Source organism: Pteronotus mesoamericanus, unplaced genomic scaffold (genome assembly GCF_021234165.1).
Source record: "Pteronotus mesoamericanus isolate MK-2021 breed Mesoamerican mustached bat unplaced genomic scaffold, CSHL_Meso_final contig_228, whole genome shotgun sequence".
Lineage (NCBI taxonomy): Eukaryota > Metazoa > Chordata > Mammalia > Chiroptera > Mormoopidae > Pteronotus > Pteronotus mesoamericanus.
Window position 1 is genome coordinate 574,122 of NW_026555095.1, and position 27,367 is coordinate 601,488.

Genomic DNA, 27,367 nt, shown 5'->3' on the forward strand with positions numbered 1-27,367 from the left:
TAACCAAAGTTGTTTCATGGGCCTCTTCCTTTGGGCACTGCAGACCCTCTCCCACCTTTCAGGCCTTGATGTGAAAACACAGCTTCAAAGGCTTTCTTTTCCAGATAGTGGAAGTTATACGTAGAATTTCAAGGACTGCACTCCTGTGCTATCATGGTGTTTCTTGTGATTCTGGAACACCTGGCAATATTATCTGACCAGGCTCAGGACTGCTGAGTTAGTGGGTGAGGCATGTTTCCCTCCTCCTCCCTGCCTTGGTTTACTATCTACCCTACCTACCACAACTACAAATATTTATCCATTGTCTAAAATATGCATAGCAACATCTTAGGCTCTGTGGGAATACATGGAAGAACAAGGTGAGATATGTGCCCTGAAGGAGCTTAGAACTAGTGGGAAGACAGATAGCCTTCCCCAGAGATAACTAACAACTTAAGACAATATGTACACATTCTTGATTTCAGTGGAGGGAAAGATCAACGTGAAGTGGATATCTGGAGAAAGGAGTAAAAGTGATGTATTCCAGGCTGAAAAGAAAAAAAGGAAAAGCTGTGGTTAAGGAATATTGCACTGGAGACACTAAAAAAGGAGAAAGCCTTAATTTGCAGAGGTGGGGGTAGAACTCGGGATGATGATTGTGGAGGGCAAAAGTTGGGATGCATGTTAACGAGTGGTAAAAGACAAAATAATGTTGATTAGTTAGGAACAGGGCATGTCACTCACTTTAGGTGAGTAGGAAAGAGGAGAAAAATGGATCTCCAACACTGTATCACACAAGACTACTTTAGGAATCCAATGAAACCTGAGTGAAAGTTTCTTTTACTTTTAGGAAGGTCTGCAGTACTTCACAATGAATGCTCATCAAAAGCACACAACAAGGCACAGTGTACTACATAAATGAACACCACAATAACCTTCCTTTTCAAAGTTAGTCTAAAATGAATATAGTGGAGAATACTTTTAAAACTTTAATAAAAGAGCTTATTTCCCCCACAATTAGTTTTCTGAGATCAGAAGAAAATGGAAATCACCTTGTGTTATAGTGTCTTTGAAATGAAAATAAATAAGTATTTTCTGCAATTTTGTAGTGTTTATCTGTGTGGAAGAAGAACGACGAGATTGGGAGTTATGTGGGCCCTAGACACAGGTGGAGTAAGTTGCATGTGAATCCAAATAATAGTTTTATTTCCTTAACAGGTAAAATATTTTATTCCAGTGGTTCCTAGGTGTGATTAAGTGCCAGAATCCTGAAGTTTATGAAAACCACAGATTTCTAGATCCTATGCCAGCCATTATTTTAAAATTCAAACACTGGTTTAAAAGACCCTCCATGTTCAAGCTCCTGGTTGTGTCTTCAAATTCATTTCATGACATTGACAAGAAAAAATTCCTGGGATGTTCTAAGTTAAAATTACAGTGGCTAGAGAATGAGAGGAAGAGAACAGTTAGCCTATTAATAGCTGTGGGCCAGCTCTGGCAAAAGACTTCTTATACTCCTGTATATCTTTTGGAATTTAGGATCAATTTCCAGATGGCTATTTCCATAGTTATCCATTTTTTCCAATTACAATCAACATTAAACATTACTTTTTATTATTTTCAGCTGTACAGCATAGTGGTTAGACATTTATATGATTTATGAAGTGATTCCCCCCATAATTTCAGTACCCACCAGGCAGCATACATAGTTATTACAATATTATTGACTATATTCCCTATATTGTACTTTACCCCTTTGTGACTATTTTATAACTACTAATTTGTACTTCTTAATGCCTTCCCCCTTTTCACCCAGCTCTTGAACCCACTTCCCATCTGGCAACCATCAGTTTGTTCTCTGTATCTATGAATCTCTGTATCTATTTCTGTTTTCTTTATTTATTTTGTTCTTTAGATTCTACATATAAGTGAAATCATATGGTATTTGTCTTTCTCTACTCAGTTCACTTAGCACAGTACCTTATAGGTTCCTCATGTTGTTATAAATGGTAAGATTTCATTCTTTTTTTAAAGTGTAATTTAAAAAATATTTTATCTATCTATTTTTAGACAGGGGAATGGAGGGAGAAATAGAGGGAGAGAAACATCCATGTGTGATTGCCTCTTGCATGCCCATTACTGGGGACCTGGCCTGCAACCCAGGCCTGTGCCCTGACCGGAAATCAAACTGGCGGCCCTCTGGTTCACAGGCTGGCACTCAATCCACTGAGCCACACCAGCCAAGGCAGTTTTCATTCTTTTTAATGACTAATATTTTATTGAATATATGTACCACCCTCTTCTTTATCCAGTCATCTATCAATGGACATTTAGGTTGCTTCCATATCTTGGCTGTTGTGAGTAATACTGCAATGAACATTTGGGTACGTATATCTTTTCAAATTAATATTTTGGATTTCTTCAGATAAATACCCAGAATTGTTGGGTCATAAGACAGTTCTAGTTTTGATTTTTTGAGGATCCTCCATACTGGCTGCACCAATTTGCCACAATTAGCCATTTATTAACCCATGAATTTTCCAGTATGCTGCTCACAGCTAAGCCATAGGAAGAGACACTTCTTTCTGGTGGACTCTGCTGAGCTTATCCCAGAAATAACTGCTTTGTCTTCTCCCATCCCCTTTATCTACAGCTAATGTAAATCCTTTCAGAACAGCTTACATCTTTCTCCCACCTCCCACTTGATGTATAACTTGCAAAACTTTGGGATAATGGACATGTACATTTTTTCCATCCAGCTGTGCTGCTCATGGTTTGGACTTCATGTTGCAAGACTGGTCGTTTTGGATAGCATTTTTGGCTCAATAAAACCTTTCTTAAAAAAAAAAGATTCTCAGCTATGGAAGTTAAAATTTTTAACACCACGTTTCCCTTTGCTCACCCTGATGTAGCTATAAAACTTTGTGTTAAATTTATCAAACACACCAAACTCTAACCCATTAAAATCTGCATTAAAAGTTTTGTTTTCTATCTGGATTGCTTTTCTCTCCCATCTTTGCATCTCTCGTTTCTTTCCAACATTTAGTTTCTACTGGCATGTTATTCCTTCTGATATCCCCTCAAAACAACGCCCGCCTTATTATGTACCTCACCGCCTTATTTGTCTCCTTCACAACACTTACTTACAATCTCTAATTATTCTATTTATTAAATAAATGTTCCCCTCATTAGAATATAAGCTCTAGGAAGGCAGATTAATATCTCTCTTGTTCACTAACACTGCACCTGGTGCATAGTAGTCACTAAATAAATGTTAGAATGAACGACGCATGCTGGGAAGCCAACAGAAAAGCGGCAAAGGAGTTTCAATGTAGCAAGCTAGGAAACAGTTAACAAAGCAATTAAGAAAATAAATGTGCAAAATTTACACCTACAGGTGAGTACAATGAAAATATGTAATGATGTGTGTTGGATTTTACATATTCATGTCTCCTAACTTTTTTTCTGAAAACGGTAACAATGGTAGTATCAAAGCATTATGAGAATAAGTGAAATATATAAGGCTACTAGTCTAGCGTCTGGTGCCAAAAAGAACTTCCAATAATAGTTAACTAACCATACACCCAATACAAAGAGCTTTCGCTTAAGGCTCTTAACACATTGCGAACCGCTCACGGGTTTTCTCGAGTTTCACGAGCCATCTGTTAAGGACATCTAGTCAACACACTGTCTTGTCCACGTCGAATGAAGCGATCTCATTGGTGGAAACCGTGCAGGTCAATCTACAAAAAACTATATAATTGCACGAAGCCATAAAGCATTGCAGTTACATTGTATTTTGGTCATTCGACCCTGGCGTACGTCTTAGAGATTTCTATGCGGTACGCAATGTATTATAATCTACAAAGAGAGACATCTCACCCAAGTGCTCCTCTTGACGCTTTCATTCTTCTTTTAATACCAAACTGTTGACAGTTTCTGTTTTCATCATGATGTTGTGCATCTCCTTACCGTATTATCTGCCAATTCCTTTACTAGAAAGCCATTCGCCTACTAACCACCCGTTCCTTCCTGTACATTTGGCTTTAAACCCCAAGCTTTCTGAGAAGCTTTCCTTGGTATTGACACGATCACCATCTCACAGAATTTATTACATTGTCTTGTATGCTATCTCCGGAACTTGGGCATAATTTTAACGTTTCGTTTATTGTAACAAATTGTAATTTGTAACAAAGTGTACTTTGTTACAATTTGTCTCTCCCACTAGACTGCGAGCTCTAGTCCTTTACAATGAGAAAGAGTACGACTGGAGGCCGAAGCAAGACTTGCGCGACTTGGGCTCCTTAGCAGTGACGTGACTTCAGGTGACTTCTCCCAACCCCCCGTCTGTAAAATGGGAGCGATAATTTAGCTGTTACTAGCAGTCCATAAGATTACAAGAATGACTATTACGGGCTGGCGGACTGAGGCCGGAGGAGGAAATACGTTAGCCAGCGCTGGCCGGTAAGGCGGAACCACGAGTCCAGAGGAGCAGGCGCGTCCCGCTGCGCAGGTGCACGCACGAGGGGGTGGAGTGCTCGCTTCCTGGTCAGCTTGTGTGGTTCCGGGAACCAGCTCTGGCTCTGGACGCCTGCCGTCGCGGAGTTAACGTCATCGCAGTGCGCTGCCACGTCTCCTCAGCTCCGCGGTAATGGAGGCTGAGGATCAGTGCTGACGGCACTGGAGCCTGCCTCTTGCGTTAGCTCTACCCCTGTCTCTGGCACTGACTCACAGTGTAAGGGTCTGGCAACTTGAAGCTTGGGCACCTTTTTTCGTCTCTCTGGGCTGGGCGGTCTTCGGACAAGCAACTGGCTCAACGCGGGGAGGGAGTTCTCTTGCTTGGGGTCCAGTCTGTAAAGCTGCCGCCTCCTCGCAGGGATCCCGCCCCACCGGCCGGGCCTCCTCCATGCGTGAGTTTTACTGAGCTGCCGTGCTGTCCCTGTCAGTCTGTCCAGGCTCTGTTTCGATTATCGCGGTTGCGCGGTGGGGACGGCTTGTCGTCCCCCTTTAGGGACTGGTCTGTTAAAATTTGTAGTCTCTCGCCACCCACCTACCCCCACCCCATAATCTCGTCTCTTCCATTCTAATTTTTCTGCTTCAGGGTTTTCTATCCGTTCGAGTAAGGACCGGCAGCCCCTACCTACATCCAGCGGCTTGAATGCTTTCTCTCACCAGGCATTTGTTAGCCTACAGTCGAAAGCTGTAGGAATGGGGAACATCGATCAGCCTGCAGTACAATTTCGAAAGCCAGGGTTTTTTTTTGTTTGTTCGTTTTTACAGGGTGTCATTCTTCAGTTTTTAAGCTGTATTGTTTAGGAAACAGATTTTGGTATCCATACTGGAGGAGCTGTGATTTTGCCAGATTGATGAAGACAGTTTCTTTTCAGTAAGGGTCTTCATCTGCGACTTATCTTTTAATCCTGCAGTTTCAGTAATTTCTAAGTGATTTTACGTAAGTTTTTCTGGAGTGGTCATCCACGTGAGCTCCTTCCAATGTTTTCACTCAAACATATGGAGATACCACTTGAACAGTTTTACAGAGTTAAAAAGGTCTACTAGTGTACTTCCATTCATCACTGTCAGTCCTGACAACAACCTCGGTAGGAGCGGGAACACTTTTTTTTTCCTCCCCATGATAAAGAAACTCAGAGGTTAATTGCCTCAGTTTAAGTCAGATAATATGTGACACATCTGATCTCAGAACCAGATCCTTTGAAAACAAAACCTAACGTTCTGGCCAGTGCTGATTCGCCTGTATTCCAGGTGATTTACTGTAAAACCTTACATTTGAGTTGGAAGGGTTTATATTAGGTGTTTCTTGTGAACTTCTACCTGATAATAATATCTTTCATGTGCTATGTTTCAACTCACAAAAGACGCAAATTTTGACTTCCCTAATGCTGAACAGGCTTTAGATCAGAACTTAAGCTTCTGACCTGACCCATTAGAGTCTGAGTAGTCATTTCATTAGAATAAAGTAGGTAATAGACACCAACAGCATTTTTGAAATCTGGTTTTACAAGCCCTGCTCACTCAGGTTTTTCTTTTGTTGGTGACATTGCCTATTTTAAAAATAGTTAACTATTAAATAATTAAATTTTAATTATTTAATTTTAATTTATAATTAAATTTTTTTGTTATTGTTCAGAGTTGAAACAGGTTGACAACCATTAACCTGGATTGCAACTACAGGTGGCACTGGAAGCAGACTGGTTCCTGGACATGCCCGGTGGAAGGAGGGGCCCTAGTCGGCAGCAGCTAAGCCGTTCAGCTTTACCTTCTTTACAGACTTTGGTTGGTGGGGGCTGTGGCAATGGAACAGGCCTGAGAAACAGGTAAAGAAGAAGTAAGATTATGTGTAATTTGTAATAGCCTGTGATCAGTAAGACTAACATGGAAGTCAGTCATGCTATTCCAGTATTTCTTTATGAAGATTATTTCTTGACACTGAAGTAGAAATCCTGCCCTGAAAACAGAAAGCTCAGTATTTCAGAATACTTGGGAGGTAGATAGTTGTGATATGGGGGCCCACAAAGTGAAAGCAGTCCAGTCCTTACTAATGGATGATAATCCAGTTTTTAGCCATCACCTTTGTAGCTGTTGAAAGAAAGAAGGAGTGAATTAAAGTACAAGGCAAACGTGATGGTTTAATGACTTGCTAGCCTTTTTTTTTTTTTGAAGGGCAAATTAATTTACAGTTTACATGAGATTCTAAAATCATAAGTCATATTCTATCAAGAGTCTTAAAAATCATTTTCTTCAAAATATTGTTTAAAAATTATAAACTGTCAGCTGTAACCTAAGCATCTTAAGAATTGTGTCATGTTGTATGAGAATAAACTTGATTTTTTTAATGGAAATTTATCTCTGTTTCTAATTTCAAAAGTTAGGAAGAATTCTTATCTAGGATAACACACTTCAGAAGTTTTAATCATGTAGCAATGGAAAGACATAGCTTTTACTTGATCAGGTGTTTGGTCAAGATAATATTTGCCATCTAATTTCTGCTTCTTCCCTGAACACAGTTTTCTCTTACTTTGATTGTAATTTTCAGATTTGGTAATCAGTACTACTGCTGTCTTTTCAGGTCCTCCTCATGTTATTTATATACTTCTTTCTTCCTGGCCTACTCTCTCTCTCTTTCTGACTTTCTAACCCAAGTTCTACTCAGTCTTCCAAATCAGTTCTGATTTTGTTATTTTATTGGGGGTTTCCCTGAAATTCCACTTTGGAGGGATTTTTCTAGTCTCTGATTCTTGTACTAATTTTCAATTGAAATTTTGTTTATGTATGTATACAGCTTGCTTATAATTTATTCCAGAGTATCATTTTTTACTCCGTTCTTTGGATGGTCATACTTTAAATTTTACTTTATTTTTTAAAGATTTTATTTATTTTTAGAGAGAGGAAAACATCGATGTGAGAGAGAAACATCAGTCGGTTACCTCTTGTGTGCCCCCAACTGGGGACCTGGCCCGCAACCCAGGCATGTGCCCTGACGAAATCAAAAGGATATCAAACCGGTGACCTTTTGGTTCACAGGCCAATGTTCAGTCTACTGAACCACACCAGCCAGAGCTGGATTTTCATACTGTAAAAACTGTGATACCCTCTGCATCATAGAGTAATGTTGAAAATAAATGAAATGGTAAATTGCAGTAGTTTTTTAAAACCTTGCTCTGAATTTTCAAAAATTTCTACAAATAACATTTTTAAAAATAAATAAAAATGAAAAGAATGAGAATATGTGAAAATGCTTTTGAAAGAACGTAGTATCTAACATGGATATTGAGGTAAAGGATATTTCCTATTTGAAATACATGCCTTAACTTTACTAATACATACTGTCAACTTAGTCATTCAGTACTTGCAAATTACAGTAGAAAATAGTAACTATGTGTAGCTGGGATTTCAGGTGGGTAAAAAAGGCTAGCTTTGCCTCTATGTTCACTCCAGCTCTTTGTTCATTTTCATCTACTTGTGCTTTGATGATTCCCCTAGATAATTATGTTCTCAAATTGTCCCACAGAATCCTTCCTCAGTGTCTCAGGGGCTGCTGAAGGAGTGCTTAAAAGGAAGAAAGAGACTGTTCTAGCAGTCTGGGCATCAAGTTTCCTAGTTCTTAAACAGACTAACTCTTCCTGTGTGTTTTAGGTATTGGCATACCATGTACCATGTATTTTGGAGAGGAAAAATGAAGTGTTCTGCTTTTTAAAAAAAGCTGAAAACCACATTCCTAGATGATTATGCTTGTACTTAAAGTCTGCAGTGGAGTACTGGGAAGAACTAGGAACATTTGGAAATTACCTCTGCTCTTGGGTGGATTTAGCTATGATCACATATTCTTTTCTCTGCCTTTTTCATAGCTCTTTTGTCCTGGCCTTCAAGGTTCCAGTCATGGTTGCCTTGATCTACCATTTTCCACCCGCTCTCCTCCTCTAACATATATTTCTTTTTTAAAAAATTTGTTTATTTTTAGAGAGGAGGAGGGAGAAAGGGAAACATCAATGTGCAGCTGCATCTCGCATGCCCCCTGCTGGGGACCTGGCCCACAACCCAGGCATGTGCCCTAGACTGGGAATTGAACAGGCAACCCTTTGGTTTGCAGGCCAGCGCTCAATCCACTGAGCCACACCAACTAGGACAACATTTACTTCTTTAGCAATTAACTGGTGCGGCAGGGAGAAAAACGTATTTTTCAACAGATTAGAATAAAGTGAAAGATCATAGTTCATGGTTTGAAAAGTCACTTATTGAGTGATTTATTTTGTGACATTTTTATCTAGATAGGTTATTTTGGGAGAAGATGGTTCTATGTTTATTTTGATGGGAAAGAAGCACCCTAGAATAGGTTATTATATGGGACCTGGGGTAAAGGTATAAAACGTAGGGATAAAAACTACTGGTAGACAGCCTAGAATACAGTTTCAGGAAGGATGTGTACAAAGAAAGACAGGGTCCAGATGGGGAGAATGCTCTTCTGGAGTGTCTGTAGAGTACTGAAGAAATAGATAATTGCTTAAGTATGATACAATGTTGGGTGATATGTTTGATTCTGCAAGACAGGTCAGCTGGAGAAGAGAGCATTTGCCTGTTTGTTAGGTGTTTATGGCCTGGTTGGTGAAGAGAATGTCAAAAAGCCTCGTAGTTTGGTGACATAGGATTAAAATCCACAGTTCCCTGTCCTGTTTTTCACCTATGGGGAACAGGGATTTGTTTTCGGGACAGTGTGCTTAGATGATTACCTTCTAAAGGAGTAGGATATACTGTGAGTTTCTGAATTTCATAGAGACCTTTTAATTGAGGGAGAATCTTATTTGAGGAGTAAGAGTGGGTTTTTCTTTGCTTTGTCCTTGCAGGTACTTTGTTAATAATATTGCCTGAGCATGTCCAAATGACTGCTTTACCCCTTCTTATTCCTCTTTATTCCTTTGAAGCCTCCTTGCTTTATCCATTTGCTTGCTTTGTCCGTTTGCTTAGCTAAATTCTGTTGCTTGCTGGCTCCATAAAAGCCAGTCTCAGACCTGCATTGTTAACTCTTTTCTGCACACAAACTTTGTATGCAAGGACAAAGCAGATGTTCAGCATAAACCACATTGTTAGCACAAATGCTATCAACATAGTGAGCCACTCATTATTTTAGTGAAACTTTTATATCAGTAAGAGGACTGTTTACCAGTCAAGTTCCCCGATGCCAGCTTTGCAAGCAGGCCTTTCTAAGGATGGCTATGCTAAACACCTGCTGTCCTTTTTGGGAGTCTAGAGATATTTGTACTGCTAGGCAAAGAGTCCCTCCATGGCCAGCCCCCAATAAAAACTTTGAGTGCTGACTCTATTAATAAACCTTACTGGGAGACAGCACTGAACACATATTATCACAATTAGTTGCTGACGGTTAAGTGCGTACTGTATGACTCTACCGAGAAAGGACTTCTACTGATTTTGATTTTTACTCTTTTGCTGTAATAAATCCTAGCTGTGAACAAAACTATATGTGGAGTCCTGTGAACCCTCCTAGCAAATCATCAAGCCTGGGCTTAGTCTTGGCGAACTGCAACACAGTTTAAAAGATAATAGTCAGTGTTAGCACTGAGAAGAGTTCTTTAAAGAGAATCTGTTCCAACACTTGTATTATGGACGAAGAAACTGAGGCTCAGGGATATAGTTACATTCTCAAAGACCACAGCTGGTAGTGGAAAATCTGGGATAACTATCCCACATTGGATCTCAGATATTTGTGTCACTTTCCTTTCCTTGAATCTATTTTTATATCCTATTAGGGGAATGATGCTTTTATTTTTTCTAAATAATACCTCTAATTTTCTGCAGTGTGTTGGCCACGTCTGTGTTAGCTCTTGGTTTTTGGGGAAGGAGGGGTTAAAAACTTTGGTCATATCTTCTCTGAAGCTTTCAATTTATTCCTTATTTTGTTTTTCCTACTGATGCTATCTATAACTTTATTTGACCTTTGTCTCTTTGTCTTCTGGCTTGAAGTATTATAGCCAAGGCATGTAGAATATCACAAGTGTGGATCTTTTCTACTTTGTTTTGAATATCTTTCTTGAGGCCCAGCACTTTATTTACTTTGTTAACAGCAGAAGCACACTAGTCTTCACTTGGAAAAAAGAATTCTATAAGAAGCTTTTTAACCTTTAAATCACAACAAATAATTTAGCATGCTTTTCCCCTTTCATGTAGTTTTGACTAAAGAGGAATTCAGATTTTTATTTGTTCTAGAGTAGAGGCTCCTAATCTTGTAACTTCTCTTCAGAATTCTTTATTTCCATATCTTACGATTAGCTGGAGTGAGGGAATAGATTGGCTGCTGGCATTAATCCCCTCCATTCACACTCACCAATTTGTGCAACTCCAGAGGGCACCTTCGTTTTGTGTGAATGATGTCTCCGGGAGTGGTGAGGTGCTGGGGCCCGTCTCCCAGAACACATCAGGCAGCTATGGTGTTACTGATTGGTTTATTATTGTGCAGGTAACGTTGTGAAACCTACTGGCAGATCATCACCTACTCCTTGATAAGCTTGTTTTATTAGAGTATACTCTGATAAATGATAGAATGAAGAAATTTTTATAATTTTTTCCTCACCCTCTCAGCCCCCCCATCCGTGTTCTGCTCTGCTAGCTCTCCCTTGCTTCTCCGCCATGGTACTCTTAACCGTTCAGAATGAGCAGAGTTCATATGCTCACGAGTAACAAAGTACTGCGAATTTCATGTACTGATGCTAGAGTTCTGTATTTAGAACTTTTAGAGTAGAATGGTAATGCTAATGTTGTTCTTTCCCTAGAGTCTTCTTTGAAAATACCCAAATGAACCTTCTTTTCTGTGTTCTGTAAACAGTCGTAGACCCTTAGATCTCTGTAACTATTTCCAGCTATATATATAATGGGAAATTTTATAATTTTAGATAGCCACCTATTTCTCACCTATAAAACAGCTTGGAAGAAAAAACAACAAAGAGATAGGGATTAAAACCTGTTTATTTTCATTCATGTTTTAAGAGAGCTCTCTCTTTTTCATGATCATATTTGTCTGCTATCTTCTCAGCCTGGCAATGTATATTTGCAGTGATCTAGGGAAAGTGTCTCTGTCCTTAAGATCATGGTCTGATACACAATACATAGAGCTATACAATTATATAATAGTATGAAAATGCAATATTAAAGGCATGTGTTACATGCCGGTGAGTCAGCTCCAACTCCTAGTGAGCCTGTGAATCAGTGATGTTCACAATGCCTTGTATTCAACCATGTACTGTAGACTTGTGCCTGTGGCATCTTTTATGGGGTCAGTCCATCTCATCTATGGTCTTCTTTTTTTCCTGCTACCTTCTATTTTCCCAGCATAAAAACATAGTTTTATGTAATGGTGACACAGAGGAGAGATGAATCAGTTTTGATTGAGTAAATCAGAGTAAACTTGATAGAGCACATGCTTGATCATTTTAAAGATCTTGAAGGAATTTGTCAGTAAATGTGTATGTGAGGGGTTAAACGGTGTTTTTGGAGATGAGGCTAGACTGTTAAGTTTCATAGGACATACTAAAATTTTTTTATATTATCCTGTTGGCATTGGAGAGGCACTAAAAGGGTTTATTCAAGAGGGTAACACTTTAGAAAGATCAGAGTTTCATTTTAGAAAGATCTCTGAAGGAAGGTTGGAGGATTTGGTGAAAGTGAAGTTGAATCTATGGGAATTACTGCAGTAGTTTAGATGAAAAACAGTAACTACTTGAACTAAGGCAGTGGGGTTTAGAGAGAAGGGTAGAGTTTGGAAAAAGTTTTATAAAGTGTAATACATAAGATTTAGAGAGTGATTGGGTATGAAAAGGCAGAAGGAAAGTTTTACTGTGACTCCCATTGACTCTGATTTGGGCAGCTAACTGGGTGAGCCATGAACTAGGGTCAGGACTACAGGAGGAGGAACACAGAGGTGTCCGGTAGACAGCTTGATAACATGGGTCTAAAACTTAGCAGTGAGCTCTATGGAGAAAAGTTTTTGTTTTCAGCATATAGGGGATAATGGAAGCCATGATTACATATTATTATAGATCACGGACCGTGGGTGTGTGGAGGGAGAAGACAAGGGCCCAAGATCCTAGAATAGAATTTTGGGGAAGGCCAACAGTTAGAAGGTATGTGGAGAAGGAAGCAGAAGCCCTTTATGCTGTATGACACTGAAGGGTAATCACTATTTGAGCTAACCCTACTTTCTCTTTCAGGAATGGTAGTGCTATTGGCCTTCCGGTTCCACCTATCACAGCCTTAATCACCCCAGGTCCTGTTCGTCATTGCCAAATTCCTGATTTGCCTGTGGATGGGAGTCTGCTTTTTGAATTTCTCTTTTTCATCTACCTGCTTGTTGCACTGTTTATTCAGTACATTAACATCTATAAAACAGTGTGGTGGTACCCTTACAATCATCCTGCTTCTTGTACTTCATTGGTAAGTCTTAATAGGCCTTTAAATTCTTCACATTACTTAGCCAGGAAAGTAGTTAGAAAACGTGTGTGTAGAAATTATTATTCTTAATAATTTTTCTTCTAATAAAATGTTTTTCTGTTAAACCACATTATTTTCAGAAATGTAATGTCATAAGATAGTTAAAATATAAAATACCTGTTTTTGATACATGACTGGAAGAAGTAAACAAATAAAAATGCAGAAAACATTTAAGTAATTTATTATAATAATATGGGAAGGTTTTGATATTTAGCTTTCTCTACACCATGTTATTTATATTTGTTGGAAACTTAAGGAGGCAATATGATTAAATTCTAGGAACTCTACCCTTTAATGGCTGTACTAGGGTAATGGAAGCTTCTATAAAAAAATAAAACCATGATTTGTATAATGTTTCAAATACAAAGCAGTCTGAGGCAGTTGTCCTAGTTGACAGGAGTAGGATACATTTTGTGTGGTCAGTCAAGGGACCCAGACTGATCCTGACGGTGGTCTTCCCAGTGTGTGGCCTTCAAGGTGACTGTGGTCCATCCCTGCCAGCCAGAAAGGGGAAATAGCAAAGAGGGTATAAGGCAGAGTTTTTTTATGGGCCAGGCTCATATTATTTTCACATGTGTCCTGCAAGGGAGGCTGGAAAACAATCCTTCTACTGAATTTGTTGTTACCCTGAATAAAATTGGGTTTCGTTACAAAAATAAAACTGAGACAAGAGCTAGCTGTCTCTGCTAAAGTACATCACAACATTGTAGTTTTTTTCTATTCTTTCTACTCTTTTTCCAGTCATTTAGGAGGGCTGTGATAATCTTGATACAGAGACTATTCTTCATAGAAGAATTCACAAAATAATGACAAGGGTTAGTCAGGTGACTTGACATGTAAGTGGTTGGCACTGGCAGATCAGAATGGGTAAAGGAGATATATATGCTCTGTAAGAAAGAAAGCTATTGTCCTGGGTCGTTTATGTATGTGTCTGTGACTTACAAATGATTAGAAAACCTCCCTGGCCTGGTGAACATAGAAGGGAAATGCGGACCAAAATCTTTAAGATAGTCTGAGAAAGGAATAAACATTTTTTAAGAAAATATATCTGTATCACTTGGTTTTTCCCTGGATTCAGTATTAAGGATTTTCTTTCCATATTGACCAGTATTTGGTGATGACAATTTCATTTTCTTTATTTAAAAATTATGATGATTTGCCCTAGCTAGTGTGGCTCAGTGGATTGAGCACAAGTCTGTGAACCAAATGGTCGCCTGTTCAATTCCCAGTCCAGGGCACATGCCTGGGTTGCAGGCCAGGTCCCCAGCAGGGGGCACGTGAGATGCAGCCACACATTGATGTTTCTCTCCGGCCCTTTCTCCATCCCTTCCCTTCTCTAAAAATAAATAAGTAAAATCTTTTAAAAAAATTGTAATGATTTAGTGCCCAATTATATGCTTTATTTTTAATAGTCTTTTTCCCACCTGAATTATGGGTTAATTATTGAGTGTAGAAACTGTACTTCATCCATCCTTCTTTGGCCATAGAGTTATAAAATGAAGAGTTTGAAGTAGATGATCTTTAAGTCTTATTCCAGTTATGTAGCTCTATAAATAATACTTCACTATCTTAATAGTGACATTAACAAACATTAAAATTTCTACTATGTTCTTTGCAGTATTATTTAATTTACTCTTTTAAAAACAGATAGGTACTACTATATGACTCCCATTTTATAAATGAGTTACATGAAACTTAGAAATTATGAAACTGGCTCAAAATCACATAGTGACACAGTGAACACTCAAATTCTCTTAAACTTAAACTGCTATGTTTAACTTCCTGTATTCTATACTTACTATGTAAGTACATTATACAAGCTTTACTTTGACTGACATCCTATAGAAACTTCTCACTTGTTAAATTTTCAGACTAATTAAAGAGCTTTTCTCCCAGTCACCATTTCTCATGAGTGGTTTGTTTTTTTCTTTAAGTCTCCTACAGATGTTGCCTTGAAACAAAGGGAGCCACTGTTTCTGTCAGTCAGGAAGCTGCTGCTAAGTGCTGACTCCAGAATTATGCTTCCTTTGCTCTGATGCAAACCACCAAAAAATGGGTGCCTTTTACTCGCCCATCTCTCCATTTTACTCAGTTCTGAATTCAAGTTTTATGTGATACCTGTTTGACAGGAACTAAATCAAATCTAGAACTTCTGTTACAACAAAGTCTATAGTTTTCAGCTTTCCAGTCTTTGCAATAGAGACGAAGGCACACTTAAAGGAGGTTATTATGTGGACTGGCTTACTTATCTGCCATACATGATCCTTACTCACACAAAGCTTAAAATTTAATTGTGGAGCTAAGAGTAATATATGTGGAATAGTAAGTAAGATTTCAGCGCATGAATCTGAAAGAGTCCTGAATCAGTGAGCTGTTCAAAGATAAAAGAGCTGCCAGAGACTTAGTTACTTCCTATCACTGAAGGTGTTCAAGCATAGCAGGTGGCAGCCTGACAGAGATTTCTAGAAGAGACTCATACCTCAACTAGTGTCTGTCTCTCCTAGGTTTTGTTCTATTACGCATGTGACACTGAAAAGTTTGTCACATTTATATATTAGGGTTGTTTTTTTTCCATTTCAAGATCTTACTAATTATCAAAAAGAAAGTATGGACACCTAAATATGTAGAGTATCATTCTAGCTATCAAGAAATTAGCTAAATAAGTTCAGTTGCTAAGAAATATAAAAGCTATAAGTAGTATAGTAAATTATTCAGAATAGTCAGGAGTGGGGGGTCTCTGATTAATCAAATATTCTGGTTTATAGGGAGTTAATCATAAGCAGATAACACACTTTCAGTGACTTAGAATATAACAGTTTGCTTAATAATAAGATACATTAGGCACTTAAATCTTTTGATAATAAAAAAATGTCTCAGATGGACTAGTGATGCATAAATAAGACCCCCAGACATTAGCTAAGGAGTCTGTTAAATTTGCTTGCATTATTTTGGAGGAGTGGGGTGAGCAAGGAGCAGTCTCAAAACTAAGAGGGGATAGGTGTTAGAATCCAAAATACTAAGAGCGGGGGAAAAGATGATCTGGGGAATGTACAGTAAGCTGCTCTCTTGACATCCTGGCTGCTCTGCCTTTAAGATGTATCCCAGATCTCTCCACTCCATCTCCATTGCTACTGACCCTGCTCAATCCACAGTCATTTCTCACCTGAATCAAAAGCAATAGCTTCTTAATTTATTTTGCCCCACTATAATGTATTTGCCACACAGCAATCAGTTTGAGCATTTTTAAATACAAGTAAAATCATGGCACCCTTTGCCTGAAATACTTCTATGACTTACCATTAGGGAATATATTCTCAATTTTTTTATTGCACATTTCAGCCTTCTTGCTGATTTCAGATACACCTGGCGTGTATTTTCCTGCCTTAGGGCCTTTATGATTAGTACTCTTTCCCCTGCCTGGGGCTCTCTGCTTGCAGATCTGATCATTGCTGGTGCTCTTTTGTCATTTAGCTCTCACCCGAAATGCCACCTGCTCAGAGATATCCCCCTTAACAACCAATTTAAATGGGCTCTGTACCTCTCTTCCCAGTCATTTTTTAAATTTTAATTTAATTTTTAAATGTTCAATTACAGTTTGTATTTAATATTATTTTAATATTTATAGTACTGGTTTCAGGTGTAAAGCATAGTGGTTAGATAATCCTATACTTTACAGAGTGGTCCCCTGTATATTTCAAGGATCCATCTGGGACCTTACATAATTATTACATTATTGACTATTCCCTGTATTGACTCTGCATCTCCATGATTATTTAGTGACCTCCAATCTGTACTTCTTAATTCCTTCACCTTTTTCACCCACTCCCCCAAGCCTCCTGCCACCAATCATTATTTATCACTGTTATATTTCTTACTAGCAGTTATTAGAAATGCTTTTGCTTCTTTATTGTCATCGTAGCTTGTTTATTGTCATTGCTTTTCTCCCTTAAACAAATTTATTAAAGATACAGGTTTAGGTGCTATAATAGGATGGCTAAAACAGAATAGAAGCTTAATTCTCTTAAATAAAAATTAGGTGATAGGAGGCCAATGTGGCAACTCTTTGTATCTACTATTCTGCCACCCCAGCATGCTTCTTCCAAACCACAGTCCAAGGTAGCTGCTCCAACTCCTGTCGTCACCTTTGGCCATCAGGGAGGAGGAAAGACACAGCTTCTTCCTTTAAGAGTGCAGCTTGGAAGCAGTACACATCACTCTCTCTCACATCCCATAGCCACAAATAGTTTTTTCAAGGGAGGCTGGGAAATGAACCTTTAGTTAGCTAGGAGTTAGTGCACAGTTAAATTCTGCTGTGATGGCAGAAGAGACAACTGGTAATCTCTGCTATCCCCTTATCCTCTCACATGAGTAATAAATAGGATCCAGGAGAGCAGGAGCCTTATCTCTCATTCTTCAGCACTGCATCTTCAATTTCAAGAAGAGTATTTGCCATAGTATGTATGCCCAGTACATATTTACTGAAAGTATTAATTATGAAAGTGAACTTTTTATTCTGGAAGGACAATTGTGGGAACCTACAGACCCTTTGACCATCAAAATGAAAGTATAGCCTGATGCCGTTTGTTGTTAATGACTTTTCATTTTATCACCATTACATACATATTCTTAGAACCAGAAGGAATCGTGTATATAGAATTTAGGAAATACTATCATTTTATAGGAAGAAGAAATTAAATATAAGACATGTTTCTAAATCAAAAAAAGGAGAAGGACTACATGAATGTAATTGATGTATTAGCGTACAGGGAGTTTAGGTTAGTAGATGCCCAATTAGATAACATAAGCTCTTAGATCCAAAGAGACCAACAACAGTAATTCCTTAAAGACTGGGAATTCCAACTGATTCATTAAATTTGACACTCAAACATAAGACATTTTAGATAAATTATTCTTGCCATAATTCTGCAGGTTTTCATTTGGTAACCCGAAGCTATAATCTTTTCCTTTTAATACAGTAAGCTTTAAAAAAAAATAGAGTAATACCTTCCAAATAGTTTAAAATAGTGTTGGAAAAGTTAAAGCAACTTGCCATGGAAAGAGAAGGGGAAGATAGGTGGTCTCTTCAAGATCTCTCAAATTCCCACAGTCTGTGTGATGATGTAAGGAGGATATTTTGAGAATGCAAACCTTTTCATGTAATAGTTCCAACTGGGTACGCATATTTCTTTCTGATGAAGTTCTTCATTTCTCTTACAGAATTTTCATCTCATCGATTACCATCTGGCAGCATTCATCACAGTGATGCTTGCAAGGAGGCTTGTATGGGCCCTCATCTCAGAGGTAACAGCTTATCCACTATATTCTATCACTTGTAGCTAGAGTGAGTTAGTAGAATGGGTTCAGATTGAAAACATGAAATGTCTGAATATAATTTGAATGTAAATACAAATTGATTTCTTCCCTCCCATGTGAGTTGTGTTCTTTTAAAAAGTTTTTCCTACAATATATTTAAAGTTCAAATGTGATATAACTCTAAAGCACTGTTAGAAATCTCGTTTGTCCGGTAGAAGCTCATTTTTAGCTTCCAAGTTCTTTAGTACACTCTTTCTAATTTTAATAGTTACAGTATAAATGAGATGAATTTAGGTAACTATTGATATGAAGGGTTTTATGTAAATAAACAGGTGCAGCTAAAACATTCTTTCAAGTAACATTCACTTGAAATCATTTATATACCGTTTGTGGAGTTGCTAGGAAGAGACATTTGTTTGAGTTAATTAAAACTTGGAATTTTAAAATGACAGCAATCCAAGTTGGCATAAGACTAATCTTGAAGAGTAGAATCTAAGTTTAGTAGTCAGTGGAGGACAGAATTGGGACATTATTAATATGATCTTCCTTAAAATTAAAGCTGTTAATAGAATTGACCACTGTTATCATTTTTACATATATTTATAAAGTCCAGTGAGGGAGGCAGGTAATGTGTTTTCTTAGAATTTTGTTGTCTTGTGCCCTATAAATGATTACAAAAACAAAAAAAAGTGTTAACTTAGCTAAAGTGGCTAATAAATTTTAATCTTCGTGTTTATAATTCAGTGTGAAATTTTAAATAAATAGTTACTGTCATCACAGATAAGCAAGTCAACTTTTTTCTTCCAAAACATACGTGGGAAGTCTTTATGTCTGTAAACTCTAATTTTTGGGAACCCTATTTCTACAAACATGGAATGATTGAGATATTAAATAATAATCTGAAAGCCACTTAAAGTTAACTAGAAAACATTAGTAGTATGATCATCTGTTTTGCACAGTGGGAAACACTGTCTGTAACCTTTTCTCCCAGGCTCTTTATTTAGGTCGTGAAAATACATGCTTACTTTTGGATATATATTGAGAAACTATGTTTTTTCTTTAGAGGAACTCAGTGGAGTTTTTTATGTGTACATCTGTTGAAAGAGGCAGGGAGTGATTTTGTTTTATCTCTTCAGTTACTTAGAAATAGTACTTGTGTGTGTCAAATTAGCATGTCCAGTTAGTGTGTAAACCTTCCATAACTGGGTTTTCTACTTTGGAGCTACAGAGAGTATGACTTGAAGTACTCTGAAATACTCATTTTATTTTACTTTATTTTTTACTAGTGACTTTACAATAGTTTAACAGCTTTTTCATAAGCTTAGTTGGAGAGTATATCAGCTATTTTCTAAGAAAACCTGTAATTCTTACTGAGAACAAAATATTTAAGCTGATTTTAAACAGATTTCTAGTCAAAGATTTAACTTGTACCTTAGTGTCCATTAGAGAAGGAATGTTTAAATAATTATGGTATATCAACATAATGGAATAAATTTGCATGCAGCCAGCCATTAAAAGATGAAAATGTCTTCACTTACTGACCTTTACAATATTAAGTGGAAAAAACAAAGTACAGAACAGTGTTTAAAATAAAGAAGGAACAAAATATATTTCCATATATATCAATAAATTACATCTAAAAGTACATACAAACTAATAATGAGCTGCCTAGTTGGTGGCTGGGAGACAAGACCAGTAGGAGGGAAACTTTACTGCAAACACTGTTAAACGTTTTATATTTTGAGCAATGTGAATATATTACCTATTCAAAAATTTAAGATCTATATAGTGATTCTCTTTCTAAAATATTTAAATTTGATGGATAATACCCATCTTAAACCATCTTTCCTTCCTTCTATTAAAATATGTTTGCCTTTTGTTTTGCTTATATCACAGAAAGGATCCCTACTCTGAGAAAGACCAATCATTTTTAAGGAGAGGCTGGAGGTAATTAATTCAGAAAGCTAAATACTGTTCTGGGCAGACTGCCTCTCCAGCTAGACAGACTCTTGTTATTCACCTCCAGGCCAACTCTACTTCTCTACTTGTTCCACAAAACTAAAAGTTACTATACTGTTCTTTCACCAACCTGAGGCAAATATCTTTTTAAAAAAATCATTTTCCTAAATAGAAAAGTAGTACATTTTATTGAAGAAAACTTGGAAAACACTAAAATATAAAGCAGAACATTTAAAAATGCTACAACATCATTTTTAAGAGAACCGCATTTTGGTATATTTCCTCCTAATCTTTATATACATACAGGGAATATATATATTTGGGGGGTATTACCTGTATATTGCCTGAATATTTGGGATATTATCTGTATGCAGTTTTATATTCCATATTTCTAACTTAACATAGTGTTAGGAATATTTTTCTACTTCTTACCTGGCTTATTCTTTCTTACTCTTTAGATCACAGCTGAAATATCACTTCCTCGGGAAGTCTTTCCTAGGTTAGGGTCTCCTGTTATTTGTGCTCCACAGCAGCCTACTCTTTTCCTGTAGCACTCATCATAGATGTGAAAATAATTATTTGTATAAATCTAAATTTAATATGTGTCTTTTTTTGGTTGGGCAGCCTTACATAGACAGAGGTCTTGGTTACCACTGTGTCCCTAGGACCTGGTATAGTGTATGTCACACAGAGCATACCGGCTAAGAGCTTGGACTCTGAAATAAAGCAAAAATGATAAATACATCCAAGCTCTGCAGCTCTGCTGACATTGGCAAAAGCAGCCTTTTATTTCTAACTCTAAACTTTTGGGAATGGAGGTAATGGAATAATTCCAGGGGATTAATTACCTTCCCTAGGCTTTGAAACATGAGGTACCTTGGAATGAGGGTATGTATCCAGGGAGTTCTATACAACTATTTACCCTGCTGTGGATGAAAACAGCTTGAGCCTTTTCTATAGTTTGAGATGTAAGCAGTTCATCATGATATTAATTCAACTGTTTCTTTACATTTGTGAGTAACTATATAAATAGTACATTATATATGCTATGTAGTATGTTTGGTAAAATAAGAAATGGATATATGGGAAGGACCTGAAGAGATCCTTATGCCCTCCCATATGTTATTGACTCCAGATAATATTTCCCCCTTTCTGGGTTTTGATATTGCTGTTTTAGAGGTTATAGGAATCTACCATTTTTCTCCTGCATTTTGCTCACTCTCTCCTTCCTAGTTCACTTTGAAAGAAAATGGCATTGCAGACGTTCATGTTTAGACAAGTATGTTTTCTTACTCTATTTAATCAGTTTTAAGGATTTGGGATTAAAGAAGAATATTTGAACAGCTGTGATATAAAGAATCAGAAGTGATTATGCATTATTCCCATGTTTGCAAAAATCAAAAATAAACTTATTTATATAGGGATTTGTTGAAGAAGATCTGATTATTTTTTGCAGCTCCAGTAATTTATTCAACATTAATTCAGTAAACAGAATGGGGGAAGGATTCAAAGAACAATTAGAAACTTGCTGCAGTTGAGGCCATTATAATCTAGTCTGGAGTCAGAATAATTAATATCTTTATGTACATAGAAATCACTTGGTGGGTTGTTTAAATACAGGTTACTTGACTTGCAGTTTTTTTCCTTGTGTCTGGTGAGGGAAGTCGTTAGGAATTTTCATGTCATGTAAGCAGCGCAAGTGATTCTGATCAATGTAGTTCATAGACTATGCTATGAGATACCCCGATGCAAACAAATTAGATAATATCATAAGAACTTAAAGGAGGTCTCTCTGAGGCACTATGGAAATACAAGAAGGAAACAACTAACTGCCTGGAGATGTCTGAATCTTTAAGAATGAACAAGATAAGCGGGTGGGGTGGGGTGAGGCAGTTTTTCTACTACCCTCCCTTCCTTTCTCTCTTCCCTCCTTCCTTCCTTTCTCGTCCTCCCTCCCTTTCTTTCTCCTTCCTTCTTGCCTTCCTTCCTTCCCTGACCTCCCCCCTCCCTCCCTCTTTCTCCTTTTCTTTCTCCTCCCTCTCTCCTTTCCTTCCTCTCTCTTTTTGGCACAGTTTAACTTTCACTAAATCTACCAAGTCTTTACTTGAGGCACATTGTTTTTGTATAAGGTCATTTATAAAATGTTCTTTTTGGTGCTTCCAAACTTGTAGGCCACTAAAGCGGGTGCAGCATCTATGATTCACTACATGGTTCTGATATCAGCTCGCTTGGTGCTGCTCACTTTGTGTGGATGGGTGCTTTGTTGGACACTCGTCAATCTCTTCCGAAGCCATTCAGTCCTCAATCTCCTTTTCCTTGGCTACCCGTGAGTATCCAGTTTTCCCATTCTATTAGTAAGTCTTCTAAGAAATTATTTGGGTCATGCTAATGATAGTATTAAAGAGAGGAAAATGAATATAAACCAAGAGTTCAGAAAATTGGAAAAATCAGTGAGTAGAGTGACCCTATATTTTATTTTCTAGGCCCAGGAAAGTAGAGAGGTTTAGCTCTCCTACCACTAGAGAATATATTTTAATTTGCTCTGTTCATCACATAAAGGCCCCTGGTACTGACTGTACTGGCACAAAATGGTGGCTAATGTTAGTTGAAGGAACTGGCTGAGCCAGTTTTACCATTTTGGTCAAGTTACGTTGAACTTCGGGTTCATGTAATAGAAGTATGCCGTAATGAAACCCTATAAACTTTTTGACCAACATTTTATTGTGAAGCAAAATATGTCAGCATATGCATATCGATAATTAGTTTGGTATTTATAGTTTTTTTTGAAGTAGAACTCATATACAATAAAATTCACAAATCTTGTGTACACTTATGAGCTGTAATAAATACCTCTGTAACTCAAACCACTATCCCAATGTAGAACATTACTCCAAAGATTCCTTTACTCCCCCTTCTAATCAGCCCCCACCTGCTGCCTCCCAGAGGCCACCATAGTTTTGATTTCTTTCTCTACCATAGATTAGTTTGCCTGTTCCAGAATTTCATATAAAAGGAACCATACACTATGTACACTCTTGTGTAAGGCGTCTTTTACCCCGCATATTGTTTTTCAGATTTGTCTTTGTGTTTGCATGTGTCAGTAATATTTCGTTATGTGAATGTACCACAGTTTATTTTCCTACTTTTGGGTGCCTGGGTTGTTTCCAGTTTGGGGGCTTTCATTAAAAATGCAACTGTTATGCATATTATTGCACCTCTTTTTTGTAAAGATATGTTTTCATTCTCTTGGGAGAAATAGCTAGGTGTGGCATTGCTAGGCCATAAGTTGGGTTTATGGTTAGTATTATAAGAATCTACCAGACCTTTCCCCAAGGATGTATCATTTCATCCTTCTACCACTTCTGTAAGAGTTCTGGTTGCTCTACATTTTTGCCAACATTGATATTTTCTGTTTTTCTAAATTTAGCCTTTCTAATGGGTGTATAATGGTATCTTCTTATACATATTGGCTTATTAAACTAACTACTTTGCATAGTTTAGCTTATATACATTTGGCTAATACTTCATTGGATTTTAGTAAATAGCAAATATTTATTGAGCTCTCTCTATGTGCTAAGTGCTGGGCTAGATGCTTAGAACATCACCTCATGAATAACCCAGGAGATAGTATATTTAATCTACTCTAACAGCTTCAAAATATTAGTAATTTTAAAAGATTAGAAATTTGCCCTGGCTGGGGTGGCTCAGTAGATTGAGCGCTGGCCCAAGAACTGAGGGGTTGCTGGTTCAGTTCCTGACAGGGGCACATGCCTGGGTTGTGGGCCAGGTGCCTAGCAGGGGCATGCGAGAGGCAAATACACATTGATGTTTCTCTCCCTCCCTTCCCTTCTGTCTAAAAATAAATAAATAAAACCTTCTAAAAAAAAAAAAAGGTTAGAAATTTATTCCTTTCTACTTTACAACATATGTGGAAGTGATCTTAGGTATCGTTGGCAGCTCCATGGTATCTGGACCCTGCTTTCTAAGTCTTTATTAGGGTAGCTGTACCTCAATGAAAAATTCTGTTGCTGTGGAAGCATGGGAGAACAGTGGCTATTGGCAAACCATTATCAGTCGTTGCCACACATAGAGAAAGATTAAAAGATTTAAAAACTTTCCCATGGTCAGACAGTAGTGAGAAAGTCTCAGATCTTTTTGATTCCAGAGCCCTTGTTAAACATTACATACAAGCAGGAGACCCAGACAAAACCCCAGAATTTATTTATAAAAAACTATGTATTTATTCTTACATGTTTAAACTTCAGTTACCTTCAAAGTACCCTCCATTTGATGCAATACACCTATTGTGATTTTTTTTTCCATGGCTCAAAACAGTTCTTTGAACTCATCGATTTTGGTGCCATTTTAGTGCTTCTGCCATTGAGGACTTTTTTCATCCTGGGAAACAAAAAATGTTGTATGGGATGAGATCAGGTGAATAGGGAGGGTGGGGCATGGGGTGAGCATTCATGCCGTTTATTGTCAAAATGTGCTGAACACTCAGTGCATTGTGGGCCAGGGCACTTGTAAGTCAACCATCATGAAATGGGCAAACATCTCAAAAGAGTCTTCAAAAAAAAAAAAATTCACTGAAGCCAAACACAAACTCTGGCAACAATGCCAGCTGGTACACTGATAGAGATGGGTTCTTAAAACACTCACCTAGCAGGGGAAACCTGTACTGCAAGGGTGGCACCCTCCAAAAGAGAATTCCTGGGGCTTTTTAGGGGGTCCCCCCACATACTCTGTATTCAGTAGTTCTCAAAGTGTGGTTCCCAGAACAACAGAATCAGCATCTCCTGACAGTTTGTTAGAAATAGAAATGGTGAAATGGAGGCATAAATAGATACACTTTGCCTCCTCACACAACCAAAAGAAGGACAGCAACAAATTTAAAAACACAAAATAACCAGAACTGCCAAAAAATTGAACTGTATGGAAGTCCAACAACCAAAGAGCTAAAGAAGAAACATTCACCCAGACTGGTAGAAGGGGCGGAGATGGACAGCCGGGGAGGAGAGGACGTGCAGCAAGGCGGTGGCTGGAGGATGGGGTGGTCCCACATTTGCGTGCAAATAAACTGGAGGAACGACTGGGGAGTGAGGCCGACTTTGCAATCTAGGGTTCCAGTGCAGGAAAAGAAAGCCTTCAAAACCTCTGGCTGTAAAAACCTGTGGTGTTGCGGTGGCAGGAGAAACTAGCCTCACAGGAGAGTCTGTTGGAGAGACCCACGGGGTCCTAGAATGTACACAAACCCAGTCACCTGGGACTCAGCACCAGAAGGGCCCAATTTGCTTCTGGGAAGTGGGGGAAGTGACTGAAAGCAGGCGGAGAGCCAAGAAAGCAGCATTGTTCCCTCTTGGACCCCTCCCCAACAGACAACATCACAACTCAGTGACCTGTGTTGCCCCACCCTGGCCAATACCCAAGCCTCTGCCCCTTCCAATGATTTCCAAGGTGCCCTGAGACAAAGAAATATGGCCCAAGTGAAAGAACAGATCAAAGCTCCAGAAGTAGAACTAAGTGACGAAGAGATAGCCAACCTATCAGATGCACAGTTCAAAACAATGGTAATCTGGATGCTCTCTGACTTGGTTGAGTATGGTCGCAAAATGGAGGAAAAGCGAAGGATATGCAAAGTGAATAAAGCAAAAGGTACAGGGAACCAACAGGAAAGGGAAGGAAACCAGGACTCAGATCAATGATTTGGAGCAGAAGGAGGAGATAAACATTCAACCAGAACAGAATGAAGACACAAGAATTCAAAAAAATGAGAGGCTTAGCAACCTCCTGGACAACTTTAAACGTTCCAACATTCGAATCATAGGGGTGCCAGAAGGAGCAGAGGAAGAGCAAGAAATTGAAAATTTCTTTGAAAAAATAATGAAGGAAAACTTCCCCTATCTGGCCAAGGAAATAGACTTCCAGTAAGTCCAGAAAGCTCAGAGAACCCCAAAGAAGTTGGACGCAAGGAAGCACACACCAAGGCACATCATAATTAAGTTACCCAAGATTACAGATAAGGAGAGAATCTTAAAAGCAGCAAGTGAAAAGGAGACAGTTACCTACGAAGGAGTTCCCATAAGGCTATCAGCTGATTTCTGAAAAGAAACCTTACAGGCAAGAAGGGGCTGGAAGGAAGTATTCAAAGTCATTAAAGGCAAGGACCTACATCCCAGATTACTCCATCCTGCAAAGCTCTCATTTAAAATGGAAGGGCAGATAAAGTGCTTCCCAGATAAGGGAAAATTAAAGGAGTTCATCATCACCAAGCCCTTATATGAAATGCTAAAGGGACTTACATAAGAAAAAGAAGATCAAAACTAAGAACAGTAAAATGGGAGAGGGAGGGACAAGAATGGGGGAGAAGGTACAGGGAATAAGCAGCATAAATAGTAGGTACAAAATAGGCAGGGGGAGGTTAAGAATAGTATAGGAAGTGGAGAAGCCAAAGAACTATGTACAACCCATGGACATGAACTAAGGGAAGGGGATACTGGGCGTGGGGTAGTGTAGGGTGGAGGGAAAAAAATGGAACAACCGTAATAGCATAATCAATAAAATATATTTTAAGAAAAGAAATAGAAATGAGAATCTGCCCCAAATCTACTGAAACAAATTCTGGAAAGTAGGGCCAAGCAATTTTTTTTTTTTTTAACTTGCTCTCCAGAGGATTCTGCTGCTTGTTCAAGTTTGAGAATCATTGCTTGATAACATTTATGGGTCAGAAGTATAAGCATGAATTTATATGAGTAGTCACATAGTATAGAATCAAGGCATAATCAGATTTTATGGGACCATCATTGCAATCTACCCCACACCCCAGCCTCATACTCCTACCCCTACCCTTATAAATGCAGTTTGTGTTTCAGTAGTGTTGAACTTACAGCCTTCTCTGGTCTTCACAATTTTGCATATGTGTGAGTTCTTCTGCTTGATACTTCTGAGTTTACCCCTTCCCCCGCTGCTGCTCCAGGGCACATTCACAGTGGATCCCAGAGCTGCCAACCAGTCTCTTACTAATAAGCTCATCCTTTCTCCCTCTATAAAAACCTATGAACAAGTGACATCTGTTAAGTTTTTAATAAAATATATGATATAT

At 38.2% G+C, this 27,367-nt stretch overlaps 1 protein-coding gene across 5 annotated transcripts in view; it reads left to right on the forward strand.

The window, feature by feature from the left end:
* The first annotated feature begins 4,603 nt into the window (after positions 1-4,603).
* TMEM39A (transmembrane protein 39A) overlaps positions 4,604-27,367 on the forward strand; it is a 30,497-nt gene continuing 7,733 nt past the window's right edge. The window contains exons 1-6 of one of the 5 annotated variants that reach the window (XM_054572318.1): positions 4,622-4,889; positions 5,260-5,365; positions 6,128-6,314; positions 12,714-12,936; positions 18,211-18,294; positions 22,437-22,591. In XM_054572318.1, coding sequence (XP_054428293.1) covers positions 6,202-6,314; positions 12,714-12,936; positions 18,211-18,294; positions 22,437-22,591 — 575 coding nt within the window. In that variant the 5' untranslated portion in view covers positions 4,622-4,889; positions 5,260-5,365; positions 6,128-6,201. Of the gene's footprint in view, positions 4,890-5,259; positions 5,366-6,127; positions 6,315-12,713; positions 12,937-18,210; positions 18,295-22,436; positions 22,592-27,367 lie in introns of all 5 variants that reach the window. The other 4 variants (XM_054572321.1, XM_054572319.1, XM_054572316.1 and 1 more) reach the window with 4 other exon arrangements.